General features: G+C 40.7%; 2 protein-coding genes and 1 long non-coding RNA gene across 6 annotated transcripts in view; 2 read left to right on the plus strand and 1 right to left on the minus strand.

Moving 5' to 3' along the window:
* C1D (C1D nuclear receptor corepressor) overlaps positions 1–25,802 on the plus strand; it is a 495,080-nt gene that overhangs the window by 20,178 nt on the left and 449,100 nt on the right. The window lies entirely within an intron of this gene.
* Positions 179–23,668, plus strand: LOC136400842 (F-box only protein 48-like). Of its 4 annotated transcripts, XM_066378107.1 has the most exons (4): positions 215–283; positions 825–851; positions 2,073–2,414; positions 3,826–5,572. In XM_066378107.1, the coding sequence occupies exons 3-4, from the start codon at positions 2,109–2,111 to the stop codon at positions 4,006–4,008; spliced, it is 489 nt and encodes a 162-aa protein (XP_066234204.1). In that variant the 5' UTR covers positions 215–283; positions 825–851; positions 2,073–2,108; the 3' UTR covers positions 4,009–5,572. The 4 variants fall into 4 exon arrangements, with proteins under 4 accessions (XP_066234206.1, XP_066234203.1, XP_066234204.1 ...); XM_066378109.1 differs by lacking the exons at positions 825–851; positions 3,826–5,572 and adding an exon at positions 23,442–23,668 and having other exon boundaries at positions 179–283; XM_066378106.1 differs by lacking the exon at positions 825–851 and having other exon boundaries at positions 179–283.
* LOC136400845 (uncharacterized) lies at positions 3,899–19,854 on the minus strand. The gene is made up of 3 exons (XR_010750416.1): positions 19,609–19,854; positions 6,702–6,877; positions 3,899–3,978 (listed from the first exon to the last, which is right to left on the minus strand). It is a non-coding gene; the product is annotated as an uncharacterized lncRNA (long non-coding RNA).

The following is a 25,802-nucleotide window of genomic DNA, read 5'->3' on the forward strand; positions in this document are numbered from 1 at the left end:
CCAACTGTTGTTTACAAGCCCCCCCATAGGACTCTGATCACCACCACGTGATGGAGGACGCCGGACCTTCTAGTTCGTAGCGCCTCCCTTGCCTTCTCCTGCGGAGCTGAAACGCCCGAGTAAAACTAATCCCTAAGGCAGTGCGCGTTCCTCTCAGCGCCTGCGTTAAATACGGGTTGGCAAGACCGAGATGGAATGGGCGGGGCCAAAAGAATTCTGGGAAAGGATTCAGAGGCCGGAATATTCAAATCGCGGGAGAATCCAGCGTGATCGAGCTGGTTAGGTGAGTCTTGCGTTCCCATCTGTCAATGTCAGCCAGGCAGTCTCGGGGTCAAGGTCTCCGCTCAGGGGCGCGGATCTGAAGTGACAGTTGGTGGTCAGAGTTGTTACTGTTTACTTGTTAGCACCCCGTGTTGTTTGAACTCTGGCAGGTGCAGACACCATGGGGCTCGAGAAGGGGATGGCTCAGACGCGGGGTCATTCCTTCCGATTCCGGGGACTGGACAGGGTGGGGGTTCCCCGCGTGCGGGGGAGGGGGGGTGGTAGGCCGGCTAAATCAGCTCTGCCTCGGAACCTTCCCTCCATGTGATGCCCGAAAGGGGGCGAGCCCTTCCCTAACTAGAGAGCTAATTTGGCAAAGTTTGATTCTTAAAGAATGGGAGGCAGAAAAGGGGATAGTTTTACAGGCATCCAGGCAAAACTGGACTTTTAAGATGCCTAGTGGGATTTTAGGAACCTTACCGAGTAACCCCCAATTGTTAAATTCAAAAACATTCCTTTGCCTCTTGTTGAGTAACTAAGGAGAAAATGCATTTTATTTCCAGGGAGACCTGGAAATACTGTGGTAACAGGTACGTTCTAACATAAGCTTCTTTTCAAGAATATGTTTTCTCTTTGGTTTGTTTGTATTGACAGTGTGTGTAAGGGGGGACGAGGCGGGGGATGTGGCAAAAAGTTTACTGTTAACTGACTCATAAACTTTTTTCCACTTTGCTTTCTTACTTCCCCAAATCCTCCAGCAGCAGGACTCTACTGAAGCCAGATATTAAAATTCAAATCACCATTTTTAGATCAGGAGCACCCAAATCAAAAGAGCAATTGTGATCTTGCTAAGTCCAGAAACATAAATGGGGAGTTGTCATAAGCTAACTTAAAATAAGTATTTAGCTGTATCTCAAACCCCTTCTCCAACATCACTGCTCTCTATTATCAAAGGAAGTAAAAAATAGATTTCAGAAGCCTACACCATGCACCTTAGATAAATCGGCTATATTGGACTTTAAATCTTTAGTTACATGCTATATCCAGCAGAATTATAAACACTGTTTATAGTGGTTAGTTACTGTTGCTTGATGGCCTCAGTGACTATTATCCTTGGTTCATAATTAACAGTGCAAGTAGGATACCTTCAAGAGGCCATTTTTGAAACACTAATGTTATCATTGAATTGCATACTTGAGACTTTGTGTCATTATAACACTGACCTCATACTCTTCTCCATTTCAGATAGTATTTGTGTCAAATGTGAGCACCTACCCATTAGGTACAAATAGATAAACAATTCTTATATAAACTACTAAGTGTCCAGGTTTATGATTAAGTCACTGTAGATGAAAATGACAAGGCATCAGTTCCTATAACCAGTATTCAGGAGCTTAATAGAATGAAATGATACACATTTTCAAGGTATTTTCAATAAATACTTAGAATGGAATGTGTTCTCACAACAGACATTTCTGCTAAACTCAGTCTGTAAAGAATCACTTCTCTTTTTTAGATAATATTCTTTGGAGTACAAAGAAAGACAAGTGTTTAGTTAAATTTACTAAAAATATTAAAGGAAGTGAAGTAACATTTGTTGAGTGCCTCCAATGTGAAATTCAGAAGTGAAGCTAGATGATTTACATGTTACCTTGTTAATCAGCAACAACATACACAAGAGCATTTTGGCCGCATTTTAGATTGAGAAACTCAAGAAAGTTAAACTTTTAAAAATCATTCCCAAAAAGTATCTGTCCCAGAATAGGATCCATTCTGATCTGAAGAGATTAACATTCAACTCTATCTTTTAGGTTGCCTAAGAGGATAATTAACTAAGACATCAAGCTATGCAGAATAACTCCAACATGAACAGCAATTCAGAAGTTTCTGACAGAGAACTGAACTCTGTGGATGCTGAAGAGGAAAACGAGGAGACTCACCATAACTTTGTGGAAAGGCTGCCTTCAGAAATTACTGAAAAAATTTTCAGTTACCTGGACTGTCAGAGTTTGGGCAGGGCTTCAATGACCTGCAAGAGCTGGAATTCTAATATAACAACCAGTGTTTCCTTATGGAAGCATCTTTGCAGCAATCTAAAACCTAACTGTGAAACAGAAATTGAAAATGATCTAAAAAGTGGTTATTCCTACAGGGTAAGTTTAATTATTGTGGTCTGCAGTGTTCTTAACATTATGGTGGCACATCTGAACCCAACTCTTATCTTCTGCTTGGAGGAGGAAGGATTTCATATACAAAGTGACAAAGTGTGTTGGCTTCTGAAATTAAAGATTATTATTTTCCTGGAAACCACACTACCTCCCATCCACCTGTAACACTTTTTTTTTTAATTTATTTATTCATTTTAGAGAGGAGAGGGAGAGACAGAGGGAGAGAGAGGAGAAACAGAGAGAGAGAAGAGGGGGAGGAGCTGGAAGGCATCAACTCCCATATGTGCCTTGACCAGGCAAGCCCAGGGTTTCGAACCGGCAACCTCAGCATTTCCAGGTCGACGCTTTATCCACTACGCCACCACAGGTCAGGCCTGTAACACTTTTTTTTTTTTTTTGTATTTTTCTGAAGCTGGAAACAGGGAGAGACAGTCAGACAGACTCCCGCATGCGCCCGACCGGGATCCACCCGGCATGCCCACCAGGGGCGACGCTCTGCCCACCAGGGGGCGATGCTCTGCCCCTCCGGGGCCTCGCTCTGCTGCGACCAGAGCCACTCTAGCGCCTGGGGCAGAGGCCAAGGAGCCATCCCCAGCGCCTGGGCCACCTTTGCTCCAATGGAACCTTGGCTGCGGGAGGGGAAGAGAGAGACAGAGAGGAAGGAGGGGGTGGGGGGTGGAGAAGCAAATGGTCGCTTCTCCTATGTGCCCTGGCCGGGAATCGAACCCGGGTCCCCCGCACGCCAGGCCGACGCTCTACCGCTGAGCCAACCGGCCAGGGCCTGTAACACTTTTTAAACCTTATATCCCAGCCCTGGCCAGTTGGCTCAGTGGTAGAGTGTCGGCCTGCCGTGCAGGAGTCCCAGGTTCGATTCCCGGCCAGGGCACACAGGAGAAGTGCCCATCTGCTTCTCCACCCCTCCCCCTCTCCTTCCTCTCTTTCCCTCCCGCAGCTTGCCCAGGTGCTGAAGATGGCTGTGTGGCCTCTCCCTCAGGCTCTAGAGTGGCTCTGGTTGCAACAGTGACACCCTAGATGGGCAGAGCATCACCCCCTAGTGGGCATGCCAGGTGGATCCGGGTTGGGCGCATGTGGGAGTCTGTCTGACTGCCTCTCCGTTTCAAACTTAAGAAAAATACAAAAAAACAAAAAACCCTTATATCCCTCCCGGCATTTCCTGTTAACCAGAAGGTAAGTGGCTTCGTCTTTGCACTTAACATTATCCAAAATCCCCAGCAAACTCTGTGGCTCACCACACACACACACACACACACACTCACACACATTTATTAGTATATGTACATATCAATATGAATATTTAATCTTCTTCTCTGGTTTTAAAGATTCACCAAGCAACAACCTATTACATTCTTTGTTAATGGTGCTTTTCCTCTTTCAGGAGACATTCCTGAGGAATTACCAGAAGTATATTGAAGTGACCAGTGGATGGGACATTGGCATATTCAGCGACATACCTTCTTTTCCTGAACTGCCAGAAAACAGCATGTGCACGATGAGTAAGGAAACGTGGGGGGATATTCTAGACAAAGAACTGAAGAGAGATGCACCATCAATCTCTTAAATTTGAGAGTTTAAAACTAAAATGAGACTAGGTTGCAAGTTATCTTTACACATTCTTTTTTATTGGTTCACCTTTTAAAATATTTAACATTTAAAAGAAAACTAAGTAGAAAGTATTATGATAGTAAAGCTTTCATTTTATGTGGCACTTTAGTAAAAACTACATTCTGGTTTTACTGTAATGTGGAAAAATCATGAAATGGTTTTATATAAGAAATGATGTATGAGTGATTCGAAATGTACTGTTTTATGTGTTTGTGTATTGTGGCACTTAAATGCTAACAGAATTTGATAGTCTCTGCTTAATGATAATCAAAAATTCAGGAAATCATTTGAATAAACTGTTTTAGAGATGCATTAATAGTAGGCATATCTAGACTCATGAGAAGACTACCTAAATGAAATTAATAGCAATATCTGTACAGTGGTGGGATTCAGATTATTTGCATTGGTTTAGCAGAACCTAGACCTAATTTTTTTAGTTTGGCAAACTGGTTGTTAAAATGCCACTTGAAATCAGGATTCTCTCGAAGGTGGGCACCTGGGCAGCCACCCAGTTGGAAATCACAGATTTCTATTCCTTACCCTTTTGAAACGTTCATCTGCACAACAGCATATTCAAAGCACACACAGAAATTATCATTCTGCCCATAGGTGGAAAAAATTGCAAATGAGAATGCCAATCAAGAAGTAATATGGAAATATCTTAAATAAGTTTTATTGACTTTTGTCAGGTATTAACTTTTTTCATTAATATTTTAAAACTCATAACATAATCTAGTTTTGTGTACCTCTATTATTGTTCCTATTTAAGTATTAAATGCATGAAATAATAAACTGTCATTCGGTGTATCATTTTTTTATACTTAAAAGAGTCAATAGAGAAGGGAACCAGATGTTACATTATTTGAATACCAACACTGTGTTTAAATGTATATTAAATTTACATTTTAATAACTTTAAACTTTCCATTTCAGTAAAATCTGATTGAATTGTAAAACTTTGAAACCATTTTAAATTGTGCTAAATTTGTGGTTTGGTTTCAATTTAATCTGCCATAGGACTAAAACCGGTGAGATTAAGGTTGCTATTACTTGCCTACAGACCTGAAATTGTTCCAGGGACTTAAAATTTATGGCAAGTTTTCAGAACACTTAATTAACTATCATCAGATCTGCAATACTGATTTTCTTAGCAAAACTCTTTCCGACAGCCTTCTAGTATACTACTTAAAGACACCAAAGGACTTTGTTCCTTTTTGTTTTCTCTACATTCAAAGGAAAGAAAAATACTGTTTTAGATAACCGTAAATACCTGACTTCGATAAAGTTTATAGCTTCCCGGGAACCTTTAATTTAACTCTTGTTCTGACTCATCATTTTGCAATTCTGTGAGTTCTTCTTGATACTGCATATTTGATATATCAGACAAATCCACTAACATTGGCTGCATCATCCATGTTGGGAAATCAATTTGTTTTAAATCAGAAAATCTTTCTTTTAAATCAGCCGATAGAATATTCAAATGATTGACAATAACAAGTAAAGCAGTATCAGTTACTTCACATTTTTGGAGCCAATGAAACTGTTTAAAAGTTTTTGTTGTTAATATGTTTCTGACATAACTCAATATTGGTAATGAAACCACAAATATCTTTGCTTTTGCATCTACAAGAGTTTTATTTGTTCCTTGAAGTTGCTTATTTAATATATTTAGTTTTTCAAAGATATCGGCTAAATAACTCACAAATGCTTTACCATCTATTGTTAACAGATACTTCATTTCAGGTTTGTCGCTTAAAAAATCACTTAAGAGTATCAAACAGTTCCATAAATCTTTTCAGTTTCCTTTAGATAGCCATCTTACTTCAGTATGAAGTAAAAGTCTCACATGGTCTTCATTTTGTTCTTCACAAAATAGCTTGAAAAGACTCTCACATTTGGCACTAGCTTTAATAGCATTAACACACTTTATTACTGTATGTAATACTTCATTCAGAACAGGTGAGATGTTTTTAGCTACCAAGTTTTCCCTATGAATAACACAATGCACAAGAATCATTTCTGGATTCGCATCTTTCATCAATTTTAAGCAGCCATTTTTCTTGCCCATCATATTGGGAGCACCATCTGCAGCACAAGATGTTATATTTTTCATTGGTATATCATTGACATCTAAGTAGTTTTTTAGTTTATTATATACATCTTTGGAGGTAGTGGTGCTTTCTAATCTTTTAAAGAACAACATTTCTTCAGCAAAATGTCCTTTATCAATATATCTTACGTAAGTTATCAACACTGCCTCACTGTCTCTCAAAGTTGATTCATCCATTTGCAAGGAGAATTTTCTTGTTTTCAGCTTTTCAATAAGTTGTTTTTCAATATCCTCACTCATTTCATCTATTCTTCTGCTAACAGAATTGTTACTGAGTGGCATAGCTTTTACATCTTTGTCATCTTTTTCAAGAACCGTTTTAAGAAATGCCGATATTGACGGTTTTATTAAATTCTCTCCTATAGTGTGATTTTCTCCAGTTTTAGCGATGAATAAAGAAATTTGATAACTAGCCTCAAGAACACGATTATTAGTTAAAGTATGAACAGTAAATAGAGACTTTAATGTTCTTTTTTCAAAATTTTTCTTTAAAGTTTTAAAGTAACTCAAATCTGAATTAATATGAGCACTATGTTTCACCTTCAAATGCGCCTCAAAATGACCTCGTTTCATTGATTCGTTGGTCAAGCATTGCTGGCATAAAAGACAAAAAGGAATCCGCTCATCGTGAACAGCGGGTATGAACCCAAATTTTAAATATTCCTCTGAATACTGATGAGTTTTTTTCTTGCTCGCACCGCTCATTTTACTATGGGCTATAAGAAATAAAAATAAGATCAATTAAAAACTAATATTAAAATATGTGTTAAAATATATTCAATGTGACAGAGCAGGGGTCCCCAAACTTTTTACACAGGGGGCCAGTTCACTGTCCCTCAGACCATTGGAGGGCCGGACTATAAAAAAAACTATGAACAAATCCCTATGCACACTGCACATATCTTATTTTAAAGTAAAAAAACAAAATGGGAACAAATACAATATTTAAAATAAAGAACAAGTAAATTTCAATCAACAAACTGACTAGTATTTCAATGGGAACTATGGGCCTGCTTTTGGCTAATGAGATGGTCAATGTGCTCCTCTCACTGACCACCAATGAAAGAGGTGCCCCTTCCGGAAGTGTGGCGGGGCCGGATAAATGGCCTCAGGGGGTTTGGGGACCCCTGTGACAGAGTAAATGTATACTAAAAATTCATATTTATTTAAATGTATATAACACATTTACTACACTACCACCGCAAATCAAAAGGTATCTATATTTTTTCCACTTACTTGACAAAATTTTCTGGAAAGTTATGCTTCTAAAAATTGTCGGCCCTGGCCAGTTGGCTCAGCGGTAGAGCGTCGGCCTGGTGTGCGGGGAACCCGGGTTCAATTCCCGATCAGGGCACACAGGAGAGGCGCCCATTTGCTTCTCCACCCTACCCCCTCCTTCCTCTCTGTCTTTCTCTTCCCCAACCCCAGCCAAGGCTGCATTGGAGCAAAGATGGCCTGGGAGCTGGGGATGGCTCCTTGGCCTCTGCCCCAGGTGCTCGAGTGGCTCTGGTCGCGGCAGAGCGACGCCCCGGAGGGGCAGAGCATCGCCCCTTGGTGGGCAGAGCGGCGCCCCTGGTGGGCGTGCCGGGTGGATCCTGGTCGGGCGCATGCAGGAGTCTGTCTGACTGTCTCTCCCCGTTTCCAGCTTCAGAAAAATACAAAAAAAAAAGAAAAGAAATAAAAATAAATAAATAAATTAATTAATTAAATTAAAATTGTCGTGCATGCACTATTATAGCCCCAATAATATTTATAAAATATTGCTTCCTAGCCCCGATGCAAGTACTTAATAAAGAGTTTAATATTGATAAAAATAAAATCAAATACTTACCAATTATATCTATACAATATATATATGTATATTTATTAAATCAACAAGCTTTTACAACAGTTTTGACTGACACTTATTTCAAATTAACACCAACTGAATGATGTGAAACACTACAAAGTTGCGATGGGCCAATTAGGTGAGAATAACTGCATTGTTTAGCGAGTTTTTAAAACGTCCGGGGTTCCCTGCAGCAGACGGCACGCTCCGCAGTGAACCCAGGACGAAGTTTACTTGACAACACCAATCACCCAGTTGATATTTTGGTCTCATCAAACAAAATTATACTTAATAATTATTTACCACAATTATTTAAGAATTGCATTTTTTGTTAAATTTTGCACCGATATCTAGCATTGCATTTAAATGACCCGGGCGAAAGAGGTAAAGTCGTGTCGAGTCCATTTTCAAATTGCCCCCCTGTGGGGCGTGGGCCCCACGTTGGGAAACACTGGTCAACGCTAAAAGGCAAGTTTTGGAACTCAAAGATAAATTTTATGGTATGAGCTCTCCTTTTATCAGACTGAGCCATTAGCATCTGGAAACATGAATGGGTGGAGTAGTATGGAAGGAGTGCTCTTAACCTAGATAAAATAACATTAAATACACACAGTTAGTAAAAGAGGAAAGGTTATTAGGACAGAGTATTATGGAATTTCCAGTGTTTTTTAATATTTAATCAGTTCAAGATCTATTTCTTAAAATAAATTTAGAAACTTTTTTTAATTGCCTCTGTTCATAACCAAATCATCATGACACAATCATCAATAAATCTATATGAATATAGGCCCTGGCCGGTTGGCTCAGTGGTAGAGCGTCGGCCTGGCGTGCGGGGGACCCGGTTTCGGTTCCCGGCCAGGGCACATAGGGGAAGCGCCCATTTGCTTCTCCACCCCCCCCCCTTCCTCTCTGTCTCTCTCTTCCCCTCCCACAGCCAAGGCTCCATTGGAGCAAAGATGGCCCGGGCACTGGGGATGGCTCCTTGGCCTCTGCCCCAGGCGCTAGAGTGGCTCTGGTCGCTTGCTCGTGGCAGAGCGACGCCCTGGAGGGGCAGAGCATCGCCCCCTGGTGGGCAGAGCGTCGCCCCTGGTGGGCGTGCCAGGTGGATCCTGGTCAGGCGCATGCGGGAGTCTGTCTGACTGTCTCTCCCCGTTTCCAGCTTCAGAAAAATACAAAAAAAAAAAAAATCTATATGAATATAAAAACTTTAGACCTTAGAATATTCACACATATACAAGACAAGCCTAATTTGAAAAGTATACCCTAACCACTTTAATTTCATCCTTGTTTTGACTTTATATAATATCTTCTCTGCAAAACTTCAAATGCCTAATAACATTAACAAAAATGATATGAGGAGTAACATCAGAATATGGATTGGGGAGAATAATACACAAGATACAAGATCATACCTTTTTATTTAAAGTAGAGTTGAAAGATCAAAAACATCAAGTGGAGCCTGATCTGTGGTGGCGCAGTGGATAAAGCATTGACCTGGAACGCTGAGGTCACCAGTTCAAAACCCTGGGCTTGCCTGGTCAAGGCACATATGAGAGTTGATGCTTCTTGCTCCTCCTCCTTTCTCTCTCACTCTCACTCTCTCTCTCTTTTCTCTAAAATGAATAAATAAATAAAAATTTCAAAAAAAAAAAACCCAAAAAACAAAAAAAACCATCAAGTGGATAGAAGTACGTCAACAACAAAGTTGACTGATCATACTAGTTAGCATTTATTGCCTAAACCAAGCAGTGGCGCAGTGGGTAGAGTGTCAGACTGCAACGCAGAGGATCTAGGTTCAAAACCCTGAGGACACTGACTTGAGCACGGGCTCATCTGGCTTGAATGCAGGGTCACTGGCTTAAAGTAATTAAAATTCTAGACCTTCATAGGAACTTTCAAATTAAAATCATTTTTAAAATCTTAAAAGTTGAACAAGATCTAAATTTTAGAAATATTCAACTCTTCTACACACTGAGGTGCAGTAGTACGCTGTTAAAATTCAACTCTATAACACTTGTGACTTTGGTCAGAACCCTAGCCTCATAATTATGGGTTTTTGATTGAATCTTATTTGTAATAGCCAGCCATGAACAAAATAATGTACATGTGGGCCCTGGCTGGTTAGCTCAGTGGTAGAGCATCGGCCTGGCGTTCATGAGTCCTGGGTTCGATTCCTGGCCAGGGCACACAGAAGAGGCACCCATCTGCTTCTCCACCCCTCCCCCTCTCCTTCCTCTCTATCTCTCTCTTCCCCTCTTGCAGCCAAGGCTCCACTGGAGCAAAGATGGTGCGGGCGCTGGGGATGGCTCTGTGGCCTCTACCTCAGGTGCTAGGATGGCTCTGGGTGCAACAGAGCATCACCCCCTGGTGGGCATGCCGGGTGCATCCCGGTCAGGCGCATGCGGGAGTCTGACTGCCTTCCCTTTCCAGCTTCAGAAAAATGCCCCCCAAAAATAAATAAATAAAAATAAATAAATATTAAAAAAATAATGTACATGTGAACAGGTTAGCATTCATTCAATTCTAACTATGTAAATGTAACACTGCTCTTTGTAGAGTAGTTTAAACACTTTGATCTTGACCTATAGATTATCTTCTGGCAATAAGGAGGATACAATTTGACATTAATTCTCTATTTCCATAACCTTAGAAAACCCCTCTAAATTAGGAGCTGGGAAATTGTGAGACAAAAAGTTAAAATGAATCCTTAATAACATATTTAACCAGTTTGGTTCAAAGCTGACCATCCACCACCTCAAGAATGGCATGTCTTCTGAACACACTGTTATCTACAATGGAAAACATAAAAATTTCAAACCCAGCCACTTCCCTAAAAAACAATAATAATAACAAACAACAACCCAAAAGCCATGACTCTCCTCAGTGAGCAAAAAACAAAACAACTTAGTAAGGGACCACCCCAAAATCAGAGAAGAATAAATGGCTGAGCAGAGACTCAAACTTGGAATGTTAACAGATCCAAAAACCTGCATAATGGTTTTTATAAAAGACAGACATTATTTAGTGGGGATCCTTATCAATAAAGTTCATAAAATGAGAAGAAATCTACATAACATGTACTTATTAGAAAACATTTCAATACAGGAAATACAGTATAGGTCAGTGATGGGCAATCTTTTGAGCTTCGTGTGTCAAAATTCGCCAAAAACCTAGCATAACTCAGGTGGTGTGTCACTCCGAGAAAAACAGCCTAACCGGAAGTCCCAGAACTAGACGCTCTGTGCCAGAGTTTTGCTGTTGTGGCCAACAGACCTCGGGCACAGAGTATCTACAGTACAGCAAATGTTTTATCCTGGGCTACTGCACCTGGCAGTGCAGGAGCCGAGGATGAAACGTCCTTCTCGACATGCGGCCCCATAATTCTCTGGTATACGGCCACATGCTGCCACGTGTCATCGAAAATGCTTATGTGTGTCAGTGGTGAAACGCGTGTCATAGGTTCACCATCACGGGTCTAGGTTATAATGATAAACGGCATTCAATGCCATACTCTGGTAAATGTAAAGGGTAGGACTACAGGCTCTGGGCCAGGCAGACTGCATTTGCGTTCTGCATCCCTCAGCTCTACTTCAGACAACAGGAAGGTAGTAGGAGAGGGAATAAGAAGAATCAAATATATACACATACCACAGATTATCATATTTATATATTTCCTTCCTGTGTTTGCACCAACAGTGTTCTACCTATGCTCACAACTGTTTCTGCAACAAAAGTTTAAAAATTGTTGCATTTTAAATACTAAAATAGCCAATCAAACCCACACTGCATGGCTATAAAGACAGTAGTTCAGATTGCCTTTGTAATTTGTGGCTGATTCATAATGAAAACATTTTAAGCATCAACTTAACATAATAATTTGGTCTATCTCATGGCTACAGCAGTATCTATCACTTCAACTCTGATATTGTCCGCACCACGACCAAAATTACCAGTAAAAGCAAACTGCAGCATTGCTTAAATTAAACCCATTAGTTCTGGAAAACCTACAAAAATGTGAAACACCCAAGAATCAGTATTCATTTTCTTAAAAGTCAGAGAGCAGTTCTACACTTAAGGCTCTTACTAAAAAATATAAACATCAAGCATCACAGCAAAATGAATTCCACATCCATAAATGTTCCAAACAGCATCAAGTTAATATTTAAGACATTTTGTAAAATAAAGTATCTTAAAGGTAGCACACTTAAATTATCTAACATAATTATCTATTTTAGTCACAAAGAAAAGTAAATATAAACTAATCTCTACTACTAGAAAAGACAGGAAGAGAAACTTAGAGGTTCCTAAAATCTTTCCCATAATGCGCCTTAATGGACCAAAAACAAAAGCAGTTATCTGATAACCCACTTGGTTATTTGCATAGAACTTTCACTTTAATGTTGAGATTCACCATGACAATATTATAATTATTATTCACATTTTATATATTTGGAGATTGAAATTCCAGACAATTGAAATAACTTGCGTAGCTCACTCTCTCAGTAGGTGGTACTCTAAATCTATATTGTTAGTAATAAAAATAGATACATGAGAAAAATATCCATATGATTTTACACCTACATGTAAACATTCAGATGTAGTTTCAAGAAATGCAAATTATTGCCTGACCTGGTGGTGGCACAGTGGATAGAGCCTCGGACTGGGATGTGGAAGGACCCAGGTTCCAAGACCCCGAGGTCGCCAGCTTGAGTGCGGGCTCATCTGGTTTGAGCGAGGCTCACCAGCTTGGCCCCAAGGTCGCTGGCTCCAGCAAGGGGTTACTCGGTCTGCTGAAGGCCCGTGGTCAAGGCACATGTGAGAAAGCAATCAATGAACAACTAAGGTGTTGCAACGCGCAATGAAAAACTAATGATTGATGCTTCTCATCTTTCTCCGTTCCTGTCTGTCTGTCCCTGTCTATCCCTCTCTCTGACTCACTCCCTGTCTCTGTAATAAATAAATAAATAAATAAATAAATAATTTTTTTTAAAAGAAAAGAAATGCAAATTATTTTGTGGCTGGGAATAAGAAGTTTCTATTTCTGACTCTGATTCTAAGATCTTGTTGTTGTTAACTTCAATAACAAAAATCAATTTTCTAACCAATGGAGTAATAAACCGTCAAACATAAACACCATGACATGTAATGATGGATCTGGTAACTGTCCAGCGTGGGGGTTTTTTCAAGCTATATTTTTGTGGGAGCCATAACATCAACACCCACAGAACAAACGGGTAGCTGCACCTCTGACATGCCGCTTGAGTTCCCATCACCTATGGAAGTACTCTTATCCAAATGTTTAACCTAAGTTTAATCAGGTGGAGACAATCAGACGATCAAACCTGAGAGGACACTATGAAACATCTGGCCTGGACTCCTAAGCATCAGTACCACGAAAGCAGAGCAGGTGTAGATGAAAGTAGGCTTCCCTGACACACACTAGCAAGAAAGATTTTTAAGTGATATTAAGAATAAAGTGTTATCTAGTGTTCACAAGATAACGCAACAGTGTAATTTCATTGCAAGCTGTGCACCTCTATAAAACAAAGAAGTGTTTTTAAGTCTTTGAAATTAACATGACTGAAACATTTCCCTAGAATTGCCCCTTTTAAGCCATATCTCTAAAAAAATAATTTATGCTTTGTCAATGGAAAGGTTCCAGGTTTAACAAAATTACTGAAGCTTATTTTAATTACAGGATGGGGTGAGAAGGGTGGGTGGTAAGTGGACTAGGTCACAAATAGAATATCTTGAAGATCTCACACCCTGCTTAATTTAACAGCTGATCACACCTTCTGTGCAGAGTAAATATCCATACATCCTTATTAACTGTAACAGCAATTATGCATCGAGACCAAGAACACTATACTTATCATGTATCTTTTATAATCTTTTTTAAAAATTTATTAATTCATTTTAAGAGAACAGAGACAGAGAGAGAGAAAGAACGGGGGAGAAGCAGGAGGCATCAACTCCTCATATGTGCCTTGACCAGGCAAACCCAGGGTTTTGAACCAGCGACCTCAACATTCCAGGTCCACGTTGATCCACTGCATCACTATCTCTTATAATTTTTATAAAATCTGCAAAGATACTATTACCTTCATCTTTATTTGTGATAAATGGCAGATCAGAGATTAAGTAACTACTTATTAGCCAATAAGCAGAACCAGGATCTGCACCCACAGAATCTGATTCTAGAGACACCTGTGACATCAACACTGTACTGCCTCCTTCTATATCATTAGGTAAAACTTCAGTTTTTAGATTATTTACCAGCAGCTTAATTCTCTAGATTACAACATATGATAAGAACGGGAAATAGCCTGACCTGTGGTAGTGCAGTGGGTTAAAGCGTCGACCTGGAACACTGAGGTCGCTGGTTGAAAACCCTGGACTTGCTCAGTCAAGGCACATATGAGAGTTGATGCTTCCTGCTCCTCCCCTTCTCTCTCTCTCTCTCTCCCCCCCTTCCCTCTCTCTTTCTCTCCTCTCTGAAAAAAGAATTGAATAGTCTTTTAAAAAAATAATAAAACCCATTCCCTAAAAAAACAAAACAAAACAAAAAACGGAAAATAAAGCAGAATGGCTATTTAATAAGCAAGTGGACACTCTGAGAACATTTAAGCTCTAAATAAAGCCCCAAGAGGCCTTCAGGCTTTCACTTGGTTTGTTTATTCTAACGTCACACCCAAGTCTAACAAGCTGTGTTGTCCACATTCCCAATTCTCTATTAACAGTCGAGTTAAAGTGGGCAGGGTTTAGTAGTCTATGCATTGACAGTGGGGGAAAATGTCTGATGGTGGTCTGCGGGGGGGGGGGGGGGGGGGGGGGGGGGGGAATGGGGAAGGCTATAGCAAAGCAAAGAAACCCAAACACTCAAGAGTGTAATAGTTAATCGTCTCTCATTAAAGAAAAACCGTAAGGCAAATAGTTTGACCTAAAATTTCTCGGTTGCTTGAAATGCCATCCCGTAAGACCCTTTTTTAAATTAATTTATTTAAGATAGTTGTAGATACCCATATAGTAAGATACGTATATAATATAAAGATCTCTCGTACCATGTACCCCATTTCCCCAGCAGTAATATCTTGCTAAACCATAGTACACTATCATTATCAGATACTGATACTGATACAGTTGGAATACAAACACTTCCATCCGCACAAAAATCCCTCTTGTTGTTCTTTTTTTCACAGAGACAGAGAGAGAGTCAGAGAAAGACAGACAGGAATAGAGATGAGAAGCATCAATCATTAGTTTTTTGTTACGGCATTGAGACACCTTAGTTGTTCATTGATTGCTTTCTCATATGTGCCTTGACCGGGGGCCTTCAGCAGACTGAGTGACCCCTTGTTTGAGCCAGCAACCTTGGGTCCAAGCTGGTGAGCTTTTGCTCAAACCAGATGAGCCCGCGTTCAAGCTGGCAACCTCGGGGTCTCGAACCTGGGTCCTCCGCATCCCAGTCTGACGCTCTATCCACTGTGCCACCACCTGGTCAGGCTTGTTGTTCTTTTATAGCCAAACTCCACTCCATTTCCCCTTCAGTAACTCTTGCAACCACTGATCTTTTTCTATTTTTATAACACTGTCATTACAATATTGTTAAGTAAATATAATACAATATGTAACCTTGGAGATCAGGTGTGTTCACCTATGATGTAACTCTGGCAATTCATCCTGCTCTAAAACCTTTTAATTTGTACAGCTGATGAAGCATAATTACAACCTAGTAAACAAAGACCTTGGCTTCACTAATGACTTACACTAAAGAGCACTAAAAATTAACCTTCACTTTCCCCTGTGATACCTGTTTTCCTGCCACTGTGAAGACCTAGACATTCTTGTCAAACTGTTTTACCACTAAAATTAGAAACATTTATGCTTGTGTGGCCATAAAGGTTTATGAAACTTCTCTCTAAAGAAACATGACTAATTAAGAGAGTTCAAAAAATCATCATCATTTTAATTAATCATTTCAATTGAAAGATGACCAGCAGCTAAATCCCGACACAAAGTCACCAAGGACACAGCGCTCTGAGAAACTACATAGATAAGCCCTTCGAGCAGCAACTGCTTTCCCAATCTTACTCCTATTAAAAGAGCTCTCTGTCTTGGCCGCGTGAACAATGCTGCTATGAACATGGGCTGCATGTGTCTTTACGTACCAATATTTTTGAGTTTTGGAGGTATATACCCAGTAGAGGGATTGCTGGGTCATATGGTAGTTCTATTCTTAATTTTTTGAGGAACCATCAAATTTCTTCCACAATGGTTGTACTACTTTACATTCCCACAAACAGTGAATGAGGATTCGTTTCAATCAAAAAGCCCTTCAATAGAGGTTTGGATAAAGAAGATGTGGTACATATACACTATGGAATACTACTCAGCCATAAGAAATAATGACATACAGTATCATTTATGACAACATGGATGGACCTTAACAACATTATACTGAGTAAAATAAGAAAATCAGAAAAAACTAAGAACTGAATGATTCCATACTAGGTGGGACACAAAATTGATGCTCATGGACATATATAAAAGTGCAGTAGTTACCATGAGGAGGGAAAGGGAAGAGAGAAAGGAGGGTAGAAAAAGAGGAGGGGCATAAAAAAAATAAACAAAAGGTCCCAGAGACAACTTGACTTTGGGTGATGGCCTGACCAGTGCTGGCACAGTGGATCAAGCATCGACCTGGAATGCTGAGGTCGCTGAATCAAAACCCTGGGCTTGCCTGGTCAAGGAACATATGGGAATTGATGCTTCCTGGTCCTCCCCCCTTCTCTCTCTCTCTCTTCTATAAAATGAATAAAAAAAAATAGGAGCAGAAATAAATGACATTGACTTTGGGTGATAGGTACACAACATAATCGAATGTCAAAATGATCTGGAGATGTTTTCTCTAAATCTATGTACTCAAGTTGACCAATGTCATCCCGTTAAAATTAATTGTCTAAATAAAATTTTTTTTAAAAAAGGAGCTCTCCACGCTGGCCGGTTGGCTCAGTGGTAGAGCGTCGGCCTGGCGTGCAGAAGTCCCGGGTTCGATTCCCGGCCAGGGCACACAGGAGAAGCACCCATCTGCTTCTCTGCCCCTCCCCCTCTCCTTCCTCTCTGTCTCTCTCTTCCCCTCCCGCAGCTGAGGCTCCATTGGAGCAAAGATGGCCCGGGCACTGGGGATGGCTCCTTGGCCTCTGCCCCAGGCGCTAGAGTGGCTCTGGTCGCAACAGAGCGACGCCCCGGAGGGGCAGAGCATCGCCCCCTGTGGGCGTGCCGGGTGGATCCCAGTAGGGCGCATGCTGGAGTCTGTCTGACTGTCTCTCCCTGTTTCCAGCTTCAGAAAAAAAATACAAAAAAAAAAAAAAAAAAGAAGCTCTCTAAGCAGCACTTCTGGCTAAGACCTTTTTAGCTTAAGCCCATCTGCACCAAGATGTTAACAATAAACTTTGTTATCCCTATTTGGCCTTGACAATAAAATCCCATCACAGAATAATTATTTGAAAAAATTAAACAAAACACTAACTTTCTACTCCTTAACATTTTCAAAAACAGAAACCAAATAGGCTCATCTCACAACTAACAAACCTACAACACAAAAGATCAAGCTTCAAATAATGAAAGGCTTTGTAACCTGCTGGCATGTTTATTAAAGGAAGCCTAAAATCCACTCATTTTTTAACCAGATCCCAGGTACTCTGTTAGTGATACAAATTGTTAAGCAAATCAAAATACATTAGTCACCAGTCAACAGATTTCTACATGAAACACACACTCTGTTAAGTTCCTTAGATACATATAAAGAGATAGAGAAAGAGAGAGAGAGAGAAATAGGGAAGAGGAGGGGCAAATAGAGGAGATGGAAGACAAACCTGTCTAATAGTTCCTTCAAATATTTGCATACCTTAATAAATTGTGGAGAAAAGTAAGATTATTTAAACACTTAAGTAGCCCCTTTGGGCCAATGATCTGCCATAGGATGCTCTGCCGATCTAAGGCGTTACTCCCTTGCTGCACAACCCAGTGATTTTTAGGGTCTGAGACCAAGGCCGGCCAACTCACTCCAGCCAATTAGCCATGGCTGCAGGAAGAGCTGGGAAGAAAGGAATAGGGAGGGGAGGGAGAGAGAGGGAGGAGGGTTGGGAAAGAGAGGCAGAGGGGGAAGAGAGGGGTGAGGAAGCAGATGGTCCCTCTCCTTTGTGCCCTGACCAGAATTGAACCTTAGACATTCACATACCAGGATGACACTCTACCACTGAGCCAACCCCAAAGGGCTGAATTTCAACTTTCTTAATTAGCCTTACTACATATACATATGTGTACACACACACTCATACATGCACATACCCCTTTAAGACTGACTTCCTTATCACAACTTTGAATCACCACTCCTATTCCTCCTTGGAGAAGGGTTCTAAGGCTAACACCAATGTTTCATTTACACCCTGGAGGTTAACCAGGATAACAGTCCACACATTAATCCCTGGTATTAGCTCACTGACACAGCTTTGTCTCCACCATCCAAGAGAAAACTAGAGGATGGAGACCCATCTCATTCATATTTGTGTGCCCCACAGTGCTCGGGTCTACAAAATCTGTAACCCTCTTGGTAGTCAAAGGATTAAAAAACTTGCTGTACCTCACTACATAATACACAAGAGTTAGCTACTGACATTACTGAAAAAGACTATTACAATAAAAGTAAGGCCACTCAGTCCCACAAAAGAGGCCTAAAGTTTAAAAGAAATTATTCTAGAAAAGATAAAATCAGAGGTTAACAAACACATATTTCTATAACGGGCCAAACACTGTAGGAAATATTGTGGCTTGTCAGGCCGAGAAGCGATATGCACAACCCTTAAGCCAATTATTCTCCCTGAATGCAGTGGTGGGATTCAGCCTGTTCACACCAGTTCAGCAGAAGCCATACCTAACGTTTTGTTGTGTTCGGCAACCGGTTGGGTTCTAAGATGGGCGCCTGGGCAGCCGCCCAAAGTGGAAATCACAAATTGACATTCCTTACTCTTTTTTAATGTTCACCTGCACAACAGCGTATTCTGCTCCCGTGGTAATTAATGTTCATTACGTCCATAGGTGAAAAAAACTGCAAGTGAGGACGCCAACCAAGAAACAATATGCAAATATCTTAAATAACAGTTTTATATTTTGTCAGGTACTATTTAATATTTTTAATTGATATTTTAAAACTTTCTTATAATCTAGTTTTGTGTAGCTTTTATTATTATTAAAGAATTAAATGCATGAAATAATAAACTACCTTTCGGTATATCGTTTTTGAATACTTAAAAGTCATTAGGGCAGGGAACCTATTGTTAAATTATATCAATCCCACCATTGCCTGTAAATCTAGTAAGTTTTTTTTCTGCCGGCCCCTTGATACGATTATAATGATGATAACATAAATATGTATTTCTAAAGGCCTAAGGAAAGTTTGAATTGAGTAAAAAAATGTGCTGCCCCCAAACTTCTAAAACCCAGACAGAAATGGCTGCCGTGGCGGAAAATAGGCTCAGAACGAGGGAAATGGCCTCAGAAGTAAGCAAAAACCTTCTTGCAAGGCGCCTCCGGCCAGGCCCGGCCCTCTGCCTCACTTACTCTCAGCAGCGGTGCGACGCCGATCACCGTCTCAGCCGTCGCCAGGGCCGCCCAGGGGCCTCCGTCCTGCGTTTGCACCTCAAAATCCTCAGCAAGACGGCGAAAACTCGTTCTTTTTGCAAGAAGTCGGTCCCGGCAACTGCTTTCGCATGCCAGGTAAAAGCGCGGGAAAACACAGGAGGCGGGACTTAAAGACCGCTCGGGTGTCAAGTTCTCCTGCAGCGAAGCACTGAGCTACGCGGGGAAGCCGCGCCCCCCCTCCTCCGACGAGAGACACACACGAGGAAACCGTCTCACACCTACTCCAACTATTGGTTAATAAGCCCTCCAACCCACTCTTGTCACCACCACGTCTTGGAGGACGCCGGACCTTGTAGTCCGTAGCGCCTCCTTCGCCCTGCCGAGTGATGCTGAGACACCCTAGTAAAACTACTAATCCCAAAAGGCAACGCGCGCTCTGCTCTAAGCTGGCGGGAAATCTGAACAAACAAGGCTGGGCTGGAGTGGGCGGGATCAGAAGAACGACAGGAAGGATTCATAAACCAGACAGTTGAAATCCCCGGAGAAGCAGGCACCGTACAGCAAGTAGGAGAGTCTTCCCTTCCCTACCCACCAAGGTCAGCCCGGCATTCTTGGGTACAGGGCCTCCGCTCAGAGTTATTTATTTGTGAGTATCTTATTTTATTTGAACTTGGGCAGGAGCAGCCTGTGCGGGACACGCCCGGAGGATGGCTCAGATGGGACTGGTGATTATTCCTTCCCATTCCCGGGTCTGGACAGAGTGGGGGCTCCCCGACAGCCAGGGTGGGATGGAGTGTGGCTAGGTCTGCGCTCCGACCATTCCCTCCATTTAACCCTCGAAAGGGGGAGAACCCTTAACTAAAGGGCTAATTTGGCAAAGTTTCGTTCATAAAGAATAGGAGGCAGAAAAGGGATAGTTTTTCAGACATCCAGGAAAAACTGGACTTTTAAGAAAAATGCCTACAGGGATTTTAGGAGCCTTACCAAGGCACCACTAACTATGAAATTCAAAAACCTTAATCTGCTTCTTCCGGAGTAACTAAGGAGAAGATGATTTATTCCCCAGTAAGATCCTGGGAGTAGTAACAAACAGGATCTTTCTCCTAACGTAAGATTCTTTACAAGAATATAGTATATAGAATGGCTTTTGGTTTATATTGATAGTGACATGGGGAAGCTCAGTGGCTGACTGATGCATAAACTTGTTTTTGTAGTAAGGTGCCAGAAAACATAATATTGGCAACGCCATTTTAAAAGGAAAAGTCAGGCTTTCTGTCCTGTCCTTTCTTTGGAAAATGGAAGGAAAAGGATATGAAAGTCTCCTGACTTACAAGGACAACTGGGTCATTTTGCTTTAGTTCTCTGAAAGGATTAAGGTTATCTGAAAAACTTCCTTTCCTTTTCAATAAGAAACAAAATTTACATACCGCTTACAATGATTTTGGCCCTCCCTCCCTTCCTGGAATCCTGAGAGTAACACACCTCTAGGCAAAGGAGGGGAGATAGACACTAAAAGATTTGGGAATGTTTTTTTTTATTATTATTATTATATTTATTCATTTTTAGAGAGGAGAGAGAAACAGAGAGAGAGAGAAGGGGGAGGAGCTGGAAGCATCAACTCCCATATGTGCCTTGACCAGGCAAGCCCAGGGTTTCGAACCAGCAACCTCAGCATTTCCAGGTCGACGCTTTATCCACTGCGCTACCACAGGTCAGGCCAGATTTGTGAATGTCTTTAATTGTATTACCTTGAAAGTTTTAATATTTTTAGTGAATCCCCTAGGCCCGTGATGGCAAACCTATGACACGTGTGTCAGCACTGACACATGTAGCCATTTTCGATGACACGTGGCCACATACCAGAGAAGTATGGGACCACATGCCGAGAAGGATGTTTCATCCTCGCTCCTGCACATCCAGGTGCATTAGCTGAGGCTAAAACATTTGCTGTAGTGTAGACACTGTGCTGGAGGTCTGTAGGCCAAAACAACAGAACTCCAGCACAGAGCATCTGGGACTTCTGCTTAGCCGTTTTTCTAAAAGTGACACACCACCCGAGTTATGCTCAGTTTTTTGTCGAGTTTTGACATACCAAGCTCAAAAGATTGCCCATCACTGCCCTAGACAAATGTTATAAGCTTATTACTGATTGTGCCTTGATGTCATGCTCCCCCCAACCTGTATGTGGTCAAAGGGTATACAACCAGCGTCTGAGATATGCTTGACGTTGCACAATTTGGGTCAGATATTTCCCGTGTTAGTCATATGCGGCCAGCATATTAATAAATCTCCTTTTAATAAAGCTCCTCAAAAAGTCACTTGGACTTAATGTCTCTACGTAAACCTACGGAAGTGAGGTACGGTACTTTACAACATTTTTACCACTTTGCTTTCTTCCCTAAACCATTAAGAGAAGACCCTCCATTGAATACAGGCATTAATATTCAAAGCACTGCCCAACCAGGTGGTGGTGCACTGAATAGAGGCCCGGGCCTGGGGCGCAGAAGACCCAGGTTCGAAACCAGGAGCTTGGGCTTGAGCATGAGCTCACCAGCTTGAGCACAGGGTCACTGGCTTGAGTGTGGGATCATAGACACGACCCCATGGTCACTGGCTTGAGCCCAAATGTCACTGGCTTGGCTGGATCCCTCCGGATCATGGCACCTATTAAAAAGCAATAAATGAACTAATAAGGAGCTACAATGAAGAATTGACGCTTTTCATCTCTCTCTCTCCCTGTCTGTCCCTATCTGTCTCTCTCTATGTCTCTGTAAAAAAAGAAGTAACAGTTGAGTGCCTTCAATGTGCAAATCAGATGTGAGGCTAGATGATTTACATATTTACATACTACCCTGATATTTCAACAACATACATGAGAGGAGCATTATTGGCCCTATTTTACAGATTAAGAAGCTCAAGTCAAGAAAGTTAAAAGTTTTTAAAAGCATTCCCAGAAAGTGTCTGGCTCACAGTAGGATCCATTCTGATCTGAAGAGATTAACATTAAACTCTACCTTTTAGGTGGCCTGTGAAGATAATTAACTAAAACATCAAGCTATGCAGAAAAACTCCAACATGAACAGCAATTCAGTAGTTTCTGACAGAGAACTGAACTCTGTGGATGCTGAGGAGGAGCACGAGGAGAGTCACAATAACTTTGTGGAAAGGCTGCCTCCAGAAGTTACTGAAAATATTTTCAGTTACCTGGACTGTCAGAGTTTGGGCAGGGCTTCAATGACCTGCAAGAGCTGGAACTCTGAAGTAACAACCAATGACCTGTTATGGAAACCTCAGTGCTTGGCTCTAAGACCTGCGTGCAAAACAGAAATCGATGATGATCTAAAAAATGGTTATTCCTTCAGGGTAAGTTTAATTTGGGGGGTTTTAAGTGTTCATAACATGGTAGGATTGAATCAAACTCTACATTCTCCTTGGAGGAGGTAGGATTTTATACAGAACAACATACAAGTGTTAGCTTTTGAACATAAAGTTTATTATTTTTCCTGCAAACCACACCATCTCCCATCCATCATTTAACACCTTTTAAATCTTAAAATTTGGGCATTTTCATCTGTTAACCAGAAGAAAAATGGCTCTTTCCTTTTATTTCACATTATGCAAAACCCCCTGCAAACTCTGTGGTACACACACACACACACACACAGCTATGCACACACACAAATTTATTAGTATATGTGTATATCAATGTAAATATTTAATCTTCTTTTTAACCGTTAATAGCTTCTCCGGTTTCAGATTCACCAAGCAACAACCTACTATATTTTTTGATGATGGTGCTTTTCCTCTTTCAGGAGACATTCTTGAGGAATTACCAGAAGTTTACTGAAGTGAAAGGTACATGGCAAAGTGGCCAATACAGCAACATACCTTCTTATAGTGACCTGCCAGAAAACAGCATGTGCAACATGGATGCAGAAATGTGGGAGGAAATTCTACAATAGATGCAAAAGAGAAAAGAACAACGGATCTGTCACGTGGAACAATTAAAGTCAAAATGATTCTAAGGTATACAAAGGGTAAACAAAAGTATTTAAGTAGAAAGTATCATAAAAGTAAAGCTCTGTTTTTGCGTGGCACTTGATTAAAAATATTTTTCTGGTTTTACTGTAGTTGGAAAAATCATGAAATGTTTTTATATAAGAAATTATATATCAGTCCAGTGGTTCTGAAATGTATTGTTTTATGTATTTGTGTTAGTGTATTGTGGGACTTTAATATAAAACAATTTGATATTCTCTACTTAATAATTCAAAAATTCAGGAAATCATTTGAAGAAACTATCTAAGACAGTGGTAGTCAACCTGGTCCTTACTGCCTGCTAGTGGGCATTCCAGCTTTCATGGTGGGTGGTAGCAGAGCAACCAATGTATAAATAAAAAGATAGATTTAACTATAGTAAGTTGTTTTATAAAGATTTATTCTGCCAAACTTAGTGAAAATCTGACATAAAAAACTTGGTAAGTAATTATTATATGCTTTGACTTGCTGTAACTCTGCTTTATAAATTTTATCAAATAAAGTTACTTCCCTACTATATAAATCACCATTACTGTGGAACCGGTGGGCGGTTAGAAAATTTTACTACTAACAGAGATACAAAAGTGGGCGGTAGGTATAAAAAGGTTGACTACCCCTGGTCTAAGAGACGCATTAATTGTAGGCATGACTAGGCTCATGGGAAGATTATCTAAATGACATTAATAGCAATGCTTAAATGTATATTAAATTTATATTTCAATAACTTTGAATTTCCATTTCGGTAAAATCAGATTGAATTGTCAAATGTTGAAACCATTTTAAAATATGATAAATTTGTGGTATATTTCAAATTAATCTGACCATAAGACTAAAACTTGTGAGATTACGGTTCCCATTACTTGCTTACAGGCCTGAAATTGCTCCAGGGACTTAAAATTTATGGCAAGTTTTCAGAACACTTAACTATCATCAGATCTGCCATACTGCTTTTCTTAGCAAAACTCTTTCTGACAGCCTTATAGACACCGAAGTATTTATACTTAGTTCCTTTTTGTTTTCTTCACATTCAAAGGAAAGAAAAATACTGTATTAGAAAACCAAAAATACTGTACTTCGTTAAAGTTTATACCTTCCCGGGAACCTTTAATTTAACGTTTGTTCTCTTTCTTAAAAGTGGATGATACAGTATTCCCTATACCACTTTGTTCATTCTGAATCTGTGACGAGCACCATAGTAGAAGGTATCTACAAAACATTTTTATAGTATGGGGTTTCCTTCAGCTGTGCTCTATAGCATGAAAATAAGAACCCAGGAAACTAGCATTTAACAAGTAGGCAAATATCAGAAAGATGCCAGATTCTCTACAAACTCCCTTTATTGGATCAAGCAGATAATGATTGACTTTCTCTTATTATCTTTTTAGAGTTGAAAGGGGTCTTAAAAACCAGGCAGAACATCCCCCTCTTTAGGAATGTTCTTCCTATCACCCAACATTAATTCTTTCCTTGGCAAACTTTAGTAAAACTTATCGTCTTGTGTTTTTTAATATTTAATCAGTTCAAGATCTATTTTTAAAAATAAATTTAGAAACTTTTTTTATTCGCCTCTGTTCATAACCTAACCGTAGACCAGGACACAATCAAACACCGCTTGAATATAAACTTTAGACTTTAGAATATTCACACAAATACAAGACAAGCCTAATTTGAGAAGTATACCTCTAACCACTTTAATTTTATCCTTTTTTTTTGTTTTTGTTTTTTTTTGTTTTTTGTATTTTTCTGAAGCTAGAAACCGGGAGAGACAGTCAGACAGACTCCCGCATGCGCCTGACCAGGATCAACCCGGCACGCCCACCAGGGGGCAACGCTCTGCCCTTCCAGGGGGGGGGTCGCTCTGCCGCGACCAAAGCCACTCTAGCGCCTGGGGCAGAGGACAAGGAGCCATCCCCAGCGCCTGGGCCATCTTTGCTCCAATGGAGCCTTGGCTGCGGGAGGGGAAGAGAGAGACAGAGAGGAAGGAGAGGGGGAGGGGTGGAGAAGCAGATGGGCGCTTCTCCTGTGTGCCCTGGCCGGGAATCGAACCCAGGACTTCTACACACCAGGCCGACGCTCTACCACTGAGCCAACCGGCCAGGGCCTAATTTTATCCTTGTTTTGACTCTATATATAGT

This window comes from Saccopteryx leptura, chromosome 3, assembly GCF_036850995.1.
Source record: "Saccopteryx leptura isolate mSacLep1 chromosome 3, mSacLep1_pri_phased_curated, whole genome shotgun sequence".
In the NCBI taxonomy this organism is placed as follows: domain Eukaryota; kingdom Metazoa; phylum Chordata; class Mammalia; order Chiroptera; family Emballonuridae; genus Saccopteryx; species Saccopteryx leptura.

Excerpts from the sequence above, each read along its gene's own strand:
- LOC136400842 (XM_066378106.1), top strand. The coding sequence starts at position 2,109 with ATGCAGAATAACTCCAACATGAACAGCAATTCAGAAGTTTCTGACAGA. Across the intron at positions 2,415-3,825 it reads AAAGTGGTTATTCCTACAGG|GAGACATTCCTGAGGAATTA; the intron begins GTAAGTTTAATT and ends TTCCTCTTTCAG.